At 44.9% G+C, this 9,633-nt stretch overlaps 1 protein-coding gene across 1 annotated transcript; it reads right to left on the bottom strand.

Moving 5' to 3' along the window:
- Nucleotides 1–736: 736 nt before the first annotated feature.
- On the bottom strand, nucleotides 737–3,946 carry LOC143526207 (olfactory receptor 51F2-like). Its single transcript, XM_077020851.1, has 2 exons — nucleotides 2,942–3,946; nucleotides 737–1,570 (listed from the first exon to the last, which is right to left on the bottom strand). The coding sequence occupies exons 1-2, from the start codon at nucleotides 3,944–3,946 to the stop codon at nucleotides 737–739; spliced, it is 1,839 nt and encodes a 612-aa protein (XP_076876966.1).
- Between the last annotated feature and the right edge of the window lie 5,687 nt (nucleotides 3,947–9,633).

The raw sequence follows: 9,633 nt of genomic DNA, 5'->3' as shown, positions 1-9,633 counted from the left end.
TGGTGCTAGTTGGTCTCTGCAGTGTTTGATGGTGGATGGGGAGACGGAGTCAGGTCCAGGGGCTTTCCTCTCTTTCTGCCTGCTGAAGAGTCTGTGGACTTCCTGTGGGCAGATTGAGAAGGGGGAAGGGGGCAGAGGTGTGAGGGCCGGGGTGGGGGTGGTGGGGGAGGGTTGTTGATTGGTATTGTCCTTAGGTGTTTCAAATCTGCAGTAGAACTTATTCAGGTCGTTGGAGAGTTGATGGTCGTTCAGGAGGGGGGAGGTCTTTTTCGCTTTGTAGCTGGTGATCTGCTCAAGGGCTGTCCAGGCTGAGAATGGGTCGTTAGCAGCAATGTGGCTTTTCAGCCTTTCAGAGTATCTCCTCTTTGCTGCTTTAATCCCCTTCTCCAATCTGTATTTGGCCTCTTTAAAAACCGTCCTGTCTCCACTCCTGAATGCCATCTCTTTTTCCCTCCGAAGCTGTCTGAGTTCAGCAGAAAACCAGGGTTTGTCATTGCTATATTTCTTCCGTTGTGTGGTAGAAATACAGCTGTCCTCACAGAAACCGATGTATGACGTCACTGTATCTGTGTACTCGTCTAGTCTGTCTGTCGCCTCTTCAAACACAGTCCAGTCTGTGAGGTCTAAGCAGCTCTGTAGCTTTTCTATATCTCCACTGGTCCACCTCTTCACTGTAGTGATGACAGGCTTGTTGGTTTTCAGCTTCTGTCTGTATGTTGGTATCAGGTGAATGAGGCTATGATCGGAGTGTCCGAGAGCCGCACGCGACGGAGCGATAAGCGTCTTTGATGGTGGTGTAGCAGTGATCCAGAATGTTCTCCTCCCTTGTAGCGCAGGAGACGTGCAGTCTGTATTTGGGAAGTTCTTTCGTGAGGTTTGCTTGGTTAAAATCCCCCAGAATGATGAGCAGTGTGTCCCGGTTCTCTCTCTCTACTTTCCTTATCAGATCAGCCAGCTCTTTCTGCGCGTCGCGACTGATATAGACTCCAGCTAAAGTGAAGGAGCTGATCTCTCTGGGAAAGTAGAACGGTCTGCATTTGATAAAGATTGATTCTAGGTTAGGAGAGCATGACGTTAACAGTACCGTGTTGTCTTTACTCCAGCGTTCGTTAATGTAAAAGCAGATTCCTCCTCCTCTGCTTTTACTGCTGAGATCCGAGTCTCTGTCTGCTCTGTACAGACGGAAGCCGGGAACGCGCAGCGCTCTGTCCGGGTTAAGGTCAGAAACCCAGGTCTCCGTAAAACAGAGGGTAGAAGCATTTGAAAAGTCCTTGTTGGTTTGGTTGAGCAGTAGCAGTTCTTCAGTTTTATTGTGAAGCGAGCACAGATTTGAGAGAAATAGAGATGGTAGAGAAGTGCGGAATCCTCTGCGTCTCAGGCGCACCAGCGCACCCGCACGACGCCCCCTGTGCCGGACCCTCCAGCGCTTCCTCGCCAGTCCGAGCAAAGCCAGCGCGCCCGTTGTGAGGATTTCTGTAATAGTTGAAGGATCCTGGATGAATTCCAGAGTTGAAAAAGGTGAAGAGTTGTGTCTGAGGGCCAACAACTCTTCCTTGCTCCAGCCCACTGACTCAGAACAACAATAAACAACATTAACAAACAAAAACACACAAAGGACCGAGGAGCTCATCACCGAGGCAGCCGTTCGTGGAGCCATCTTGACTAGTAGTCCGCAAATCTTATGCCAATAAAATGGGTCTCCCTACATGGAGGCAGTGATGTCTAAAATAGATTTAGTACAGAATAAGTGCACCCCAGTCCTTCAGCCTTGCATGCACCTGTTAGACCATGGAAGCCAATTTTAAGGAGCCCCCAATGCACACTCCTTGTGCAGATGCTCCTTCCTGAAGTTTATATGTTTGTAGTGAGCAATGCAACAGAAGACAGGTGATATATGTTTTATCACTTAACAGCTCCACTCTGTAAGTTCAATGCTGAACAACTTGTGGTTCCTAAATGTTTTTAAAAACCACATTATCTAGAAGGGCAGATTTCAAGATCTGACTTGTGTACAAAGGTGGCATTCTATGAAAAGCCTCATTTAAAATCAGTGAGCTCTGAAAATGAAGAAAATTGGTGAAGATGGCAAAGGAAAACTGTAAACATGACAAACTTATGAGCATGTTTTGTGTATGGTAGTTCCAGTACATTATCAGTGATGCACTGCAGCCCACAATGCAATGTTGATGCTTTTGAAGGAAGTAGTACCAGTGAGCATTAATGGTTGTGGTGGTATATATTTTCATGCAAATATTGCATATGAATGCAAAATGTGACCTATTTCCAGTGTTATAGCATCTTAGTAAATTAGCCAAAAGGACTCCACCAAATTAAATGTCATACAGTTGAATGGACTGATATTGGTGACTGATATTACTGATATTAGTGCTTTGTTTGGTGTAGGTTACATCTTTACTGAATCACAAGGCTCTTTTATGTATTTTTTATGTGTTGTGCATTCAATTTACAATTAATACAGATTGTACACTGGTAGATGTATTTTAATAATAAACCATATAGCATTTTAATAATAATTTCAATAATGATTATGAGTGAAATATGTAGTGTATTAGTAGAATTAAGCAGTATTGAAATTGAGGTAGTTTTATATTTAAGTGTAAAGATCTGTGATCTTTTCTTAATTCACTGTTTTACACAATTAAAAATCTCTTGCAACAGCCAGCAGGGCTGTCATGCAGTTTTCATTCTGCCAAACTCTTCACAGAATTGATATTGTAGTAATGCATTCATCTCACCTGAGTCTATTTATTTAACTCTTAAGTTTTCAGAAACAGACCAACACCCATTTAAAACGATGCATTAGGCCAAAAACATCATGTAAAGTGTAGCATCTGTGAAATAAGTAAAGCCAGGTGCTTTGTAAATCGTGTTCTACCCCTCACCTGACTTAAAATTATTTCTCACTCTGAACATGCCTCACCTGTTGCGGATCCAACAACTGGCCACTGGACTGAGGGAGCTCATGCATCACAACCACTTTGAGTCGTCTGCAGAGTACTTTAATGGCCTGCTTGAACTCCTCCGTCTTTAGAGTGTAAATTATGGGATTTAACAATGGTGGAATAGTCTGTGACAGGGTTGAATTAATTATTCTGTCATTTGGGTTTATGGATGATATCATAGATGCAACATTTGTACTTAAAATTGGAAGATAAAATACAGCCACTAATATGAGGTGGGATACGCAGGTTTTCATGGCTTTGATTCGTTCAGTCCACTTTGAGATCTTAAGCAAAGCAGTGCCGATACAAACATATGAGATGGCTATTATTATTACAGGAGTGCCTATCAGTCCATAAAAACAGATATACGCCATTACAGTGTTCCAGTAATGACCATTGCAGGATAACAAATAGACAGGTGCATGATCACAGAAATAACTGGTAACAGTAATAGAGCTACAGAAAGAAACTCTGGTAACCAAGGCTACAGTGAGAGCGACAATAGATACAGAGAAAATCCAAACAACACCAATGTTTATAGCCATTGCTGTTTTAGTGAGAATAACATGGTACCTCAAAGGAAAACATATAGCAATGACCCTATCATAGGCTAGAGCAACAAGAGTAAGAGATTGCAGGGTCATAAAAAGATAAACAAAAAACATGTTTGCCAAGCAAGCACCATATGATATGTACTGGTTGTTAAACAGAAATGTGTCAATAATCTTTGGAATGAGAGCAGAGCTTCCACACAGATCAGAGAAGGCCAAGTTGAAGACAGCTACATACTTTGCAGTGTGTAAGCTGCGTGCCACGTAGATTGTACACATAACAGCTGAATTACCCAAAACAGTCACAATATAGACAAACCCCAGAAATATATAGTAATACATTGAATGTGGAACATTGTAAAATCCATTGATGTAAAACACATCAGGACGGATGATTGTTGTATTCATGGCAGAGGCCGAGTTTACAGACATATTAGCAGTTTTATAACTTCATAAAAACCTGTAAGAAACAATGGCTTGCATCAGTTAAGATTCTGCACCATATGGTAATTGCCCCATTGCAGGTCAGGACAAAAATCAAACCAATATATTTCAACTGCTCACATCGAAATAAAATATTTGAATTTAAATACTTGATATTACTGTCAGGTTATTAGGTATATGTAGATGGAGACAGTGGTCCACATCTGACTAATGTTCTCACCTCTGCAGCTATAGTAGTATCTCAGCATCCCTGACAAGCTCAGTCACATTTATACTCAGGTTGTGCTGTTATCATGTGCACCTATAATATGCATCTCAATCAAAGTATTGCTGCCAGGTAGGCCATAGCCTTAGCAGTAGTGATTTGTAGAGGTTCCTTCCTTTTTATCTATCACCAAATGATCAAGCAACCAAGACATTTTTCGTATTCCCTGCATCTGATAGGCTAAAGGGCAAAGGCTGGGTGGATAATGGGCAATAGCTGAGGGAATTACTGACAGAGCTGGCTAATTTAAAATAGATTTCTTAAAAATGGACTTCTTTTATTGTGTTTCTTAAAATACTAAGAAAATCCTTAGAGTTCAACAGATTGTCAGAACAGCAAATGTCCAGAAGCTACGTGTCGCTACGTTGTCTGCGTGCCGTTATGTCCATGTTAGTAGTTCCGTGGGTGTGGGTCGTCTGTGAGCTAAGGATGTACATCTTCACCACTAAGGTAGATTCGATACACATCTCGATACACTGCCACCGATACAATATAACTGCGATACTCTGAAACCCCTTGTCTACGATGCGATACAAATCACTCCTGTTCACGATATGATGCGATTCAAAAATGATTTGATAACGATATGACTTATTATTCGGTTTGATAAGTGATTATTCGATACAGTTAGTTGAGGTTTGAGGATGTATTGGCCTAACCCAGGGATGGGCAACTGGCGGCCCGCGGGCCGTGTCCTCACTCAGTGCGGCCCACAAATAGATCAATAATAATTTAATAATTAAAAGAAAAAAAAACCGATAGAGCAGGACTTTTTTGTAGGGCTACGCCCCCCTCTCCCATGTCGGTGTTGTTCCTTGCCCGGTTATCCCACTGTCTGCCACGCACGTGTCGTCATTGTGTTCAGTTGTGTCTATTTCAGTCCTGTGTACTTGTATCTCTGTGTTTCGCCCGTTGTCGGTTATTTGTGGTTTGTTCGGTTTTGTGGATTATCTGTCATCGCTGTTCTGGTATTTTCCATCTTCGTTGTGTTTCTCTGTTGTGAATGGCTCTCCTGTTACGACTCCTGCCTGTCCTGTTGTCCACTCTCCCGTTTTGAACCGTGCCTGTACAAACGACTTCGCCTATGGAATTCCTCTTATTAAATCTCGCTCTTCTCAGCGTTTGTGTCCGCCTCCTCGCTTCGCAGCGCAAGCTGCGTTACAGTTCTTTGATATGAAGGAGTTCAAATTCCTTTTTGCACTTTTTTTATTAAGCAAATGTTTTGTCTTTGTTGCTTATTAAGGACATGTTAATGAATTTATATGCAGAAAATAGATGTATGTTGGGGCAATAAACATACAGATCTGAATTCATTTAAAATGTGTTCTTATTGAGAATAATTTGTAGTGTCTTTCATATCCAATTATTTGAAGTGTGTGGTCATGTGGCCCTCCAATAATAGTGCGAGGAGAAGGTGAAGGTGAGGACATCAGTCCCCCTCCGTCTGTTTACTCGGTACTAACAGAGTACTTCGTAGGAAACAATCCAGACGCCAGTCCCCCTCCATCCGTTTACTCAGCACCAACCGAGTACTATGGCAGAGACAAACCAGACGCCATTCCCCCTACATCCGTTTACTTGGATCCAACCGGGTATTACACAGAGGAGGAACCTGACGTCAGCCCCCCGTCATCCGTGTGCGCACCCCTCGCCGAGTCCGACAGCGAGGAGGCTGCTAGCTCTTCCCCCTCTGTATTGTCAGAGGTGACTATACAGTCCGAGAAGGGAGAGAGGAGGAGGCGCGTTCTGGCTCTGAGGCGAGCAGGATGGACTGCTCGCCCTACATCCCCTCAGAGGAGGCAATGTCACAGAGCCCAGGAGTCTCGGAGGAAGAGGAGGAGGAGATGGAGAGGTCAAGGGGCGAGGAGGCGCTGCCCCGGAGAGCGCGAGAGACCACTGGCAGAACCATTGGCCCGAGTTTGTGTTTCGGGGTGCCCCCAGAGGCGCCTCGTACCCTGGCCAGTGAACGGCGTCAGGCAGACCCTCCGCCAACGCCCAGGAAGAAGCCGGACGCGCCCAAAACGAAGCCAGCGGGCGCGCGTTCGCCTGGAGCGCCAAGCATCGCTGCGCGCATGGGAGGATCAGTCCCGAGGACCGGGGGGACTCTGCCTCCGGTTTCCGCCTGCAGCCCAGGGAGAGTTCGCGCCGCTGGCTGCGCTCCTGCAAGCGGTGAGAGCAATCTCCTGGCTGCCCGTGCCTGTGTGTTTGTCAGTCCCATTGTGTATCCCTAATACCCTTTTCCCTCTTGTGCCCCTTTTTTCCATGTACCTGTGTGTGTGATTGTAAACGTGCCTGTGTTAGTGTATTTTCCCCTGTCTTTCCAGGGAGGGTGTTTTAGAGCTGTTCGCGGTGGTTCCCACCATTGGGGGAGACGGCTCTCGGGGGCTCGTGAGTCCGGCGGCTCCGGACCCGCCCGTTGGTGTGGGTTCGGAACTTTCCAGCTTTGCGGGACGCTCCGGGAGTAGCGAGCCCCTGGTGGAGGGCTCTGTCACGGTGACAGCTCCGGACCCCTCCGGACCCCTCCTTGTGGGCGTGTCGCTACGTTGTCTGCGTGCCGTTATGTCCGTGTTTGTAATTCCGTGGGTGTGGGTCGTCTGTAAGCGTGTTTGTAGTCTCACCTGTGCCTTGTCTCGTGATCACGAGGGTATGTGTTAATCAACTATTTAATGTGCATTCGTGCAATGTCTTGTGCTCGTCTTTGTCTAAAGCTTGTGTCATTGTGAGTGTTGCGTGTGTGAGTGCTTGCACTGTTTGCGCTGCACTCTATTCAGTGTTCACAATAAACGTTATATGTTACTGTACCTACTCGTTGTGCCTGTATTCTCCAGTGGAATACAATGACGTTCAGTCGATTGCATTTCAAGGTGGCTTCTGGCACAAATTCAGCGTTTCTTTCTTTAAATACAAATCTACACACACTGGAGCTTTTACTATTCATTGTGGCACGTTTTCATCACATCAGTGTTTAAATCAATATCGTGATCATTACATTTAAAGGAGACATTTATGTCTGAAATACCGTATGGTGAAAAGCAATACCTCTGTGCCGTGATTACATTTTGAGCTGTATTATATTCAATTCTGGCACAAATTCAGTGTTTTGGTTTTGAATGCAAATTTTTGTGTATCGGGTCTGATAGTTCAACCAGGATGTGAAGGAATTAGTGGAGGAGTTCTTCATTTTTGCAGGAGCAATCTGATCAAGAATAGACTGGCAATGTTCGTTGAAAGAATTTACCAGATGCTCAACATTTGTATTGGAATGTGGTGTAAAATTAAAAAGAGAAGAAAATTCTGATAAAACAGGGTCATCAATGACTCGTTTGTGCTTAATGCAAACTTGAGAAATGAATTCTGAATTGCACAAAGCATTAAAAAAGATTGATTTATGGTCACTGAAGACCACTTCCTTAATGTGTAGATGTTCCAAGATGACATCATATGTGAAGACCAGATCCAAAGTGTGACCAGCGGTGTGAGTAGGTTCAGATACATGTTGCACAAAGTTGAATGAGTCCATGATGTTCAGGACCTCATTCAGGAATGAGTCCATGATGTTCATGAACAGCAAGAGGCTATTGATTTGGGGAAGGTCCCCACTGAATATCACAACTTCAGGGAAGTCTTTAGTAAGCGCAAAGCCGGGTTCCTACCCCCTCATCGAATGCATGACATTGCCATAAACCTCCTCCCTGGCACCTCTCCCCCTAGGGGGCGATTATTTTCTTTAGCTCTGCCTGAGTGAAAGGCAATGGAGGAATACATCCAGGAATACATACATACATCCATACATTTATTCGACCTTCGACCTCACCCACGGGAGCAGGGTTCTTCTTTGTGGGCAAGAAGGATGGGTGACTCAGGCCCTGCATAGATTACAGGGGGCTCAACAAATCACCATAAAAGACCGCCATCCTCTTCCCCTCATGTCTTTGGCGTTCGAGGCACTGCATCAGGCTACTGTGCTCACCAAACTGGACTTGCGCAGTGCCTACAACCTATTGTGAGTCAGAGAGGGGGATGAGTGGAATGGTATGGGACCACTTTTATCACCCCATCCGGTCATTATAAATATCTTGTGAGGCTTATGGCTCTCACCAGTAAAAAGCTGGGTAAGTTTGAATAGACCCCCGAAGCCCAAACTGCATTTGATGGTCTTAAGCAGCGGTTTGTGTCTGCTGCCGTGTTGCGAGTGTGGAGAAGGACGCTTTTGAGATGGGGGTAGGGGCTGTGCTGTCCCAACGCTGATGACACCCAGCTAATTCTTTCCTTCCCTCATTCTGACACCCAGGTCTCTAGGCGTATCTCTGCATGCTTGGCAGATATTGCTTCATGGATGACTGCTCACCACTTGAAGCTCAACCCTAGCAAAACTGAGCTTCTGTACATTCCAGGAACCCCAAACCCACACAACGACCTCACAGTTTCCTTTGAGAACATCTTGATAACACCATCAGAAACTGCTCGAAGCCTGGGTGTAACATTGGACAACTAGTTGTCCTTCTCAACACATGTTTCAAAGCTGACCAGATCCTGCAGATTTCTCCTCTGCAACATACGGAGAATACGACCCTTCCTTTCACAGGAAGCTACTCAAGTACTTGTGCAGTCTCTAGTAATCTCTAAGCTGGACTACTGCAATTCCCTACTTGCAGGTCTTCCTCTACAGGTCATCAGATCTCTACAACTAATTCAGAATGCTGCAGCACGACTGGTCTTCAATCTACCCAAGTTCTCACATGTGACTCCTCTGCTATGCTCTCTTCACTGGCTTCCAGTAGCGGCACGTATCAGATATAAAACCTTGATGCTTGCTTACAAAGCCAAAAATGGACTGGCCCCTCCCTACATGATGTCCATGGTCAAAAGCCGATCTGTACAGCGAACACTTAGAACCTCAAGCTTGGCTAGACTTGAAACTCCATGCTTAAAGTCTTATGGAAGACAAAGCTCCAGACTATTCTCCGTCCTGGCTCCAAGATGGTGGAACGATCTTCCATTAGCTACTAGGACTGCAGAGTCTATTGCTATCTTCAAGCGTAGACTGAAGACTCACCTGTTTGTTGAGTTCTCACCAGAGCACTAACTCAGCTGATACCACTTGCCGTGTTCTTAAATTGAATGTCTGTCTATGGTTATTTGTGCTTCTTGGGAAATGCCTAACTTGCAAAACACTAGGTAATGATATTGACTCCTGTAGTTTAGTAGTAGTCTGACTCAATGGTGTCTTGAATTCTGGCCTATCTGTACTATTTCCTAGGATGTATTCTGTGATCAGAAGCAAAGCACTTTGTAAGTCGCTCTGGATAAGAGCGTCTGCTAAATGCCGTAAATGCAAATGTAAATGTAAACGTGTGAGAGAACCTCCGTGATTACACCCATGTGCCTTCTTCTCTCACAGCTTCACCCA

The sequence above is a fragment of the Brachyhypopomus gauderio genome, chromosome 10 (assembly GCF_052324685.1).
Source record: "Brachyhypopomus gauderio isolate BG-103 chromosome 10, BGAUD_0.2, whole genome shotgun sequence".
In the NCBI taxonomy this organism is placed as follows: domain Eukaryota; kingdom Metazoa; phylum Chordata; class Actinopteri; order Gymnotiformes; family Hypopomidae; genus Brachyhypopomus; species Brachyhypopomus gauderio.
The sequence above is the reverse complement of the archived record's forward strand: the minus strand, read 5'-3'. Positions and strand labels throughout refer to the sequence as shown.

Bases quoted from the DNA above. Each gene is read 5' to 3' on its own strand.
- LOC143526207 (XM_077020851.1), bottom strand. From the start codon at position 3,946: ATGTCTGTAAACTCGGCCTCTGCCATGAATACAACAATCATCCGTCCT. The intron at 1,571-2,941 runs GTGAGGCATGTT...TGTTGTTCTGAG, and splicing joins AGTTGTTGGATCCGCAACAG to TCAGTGGGCTGGAGCAAGGA.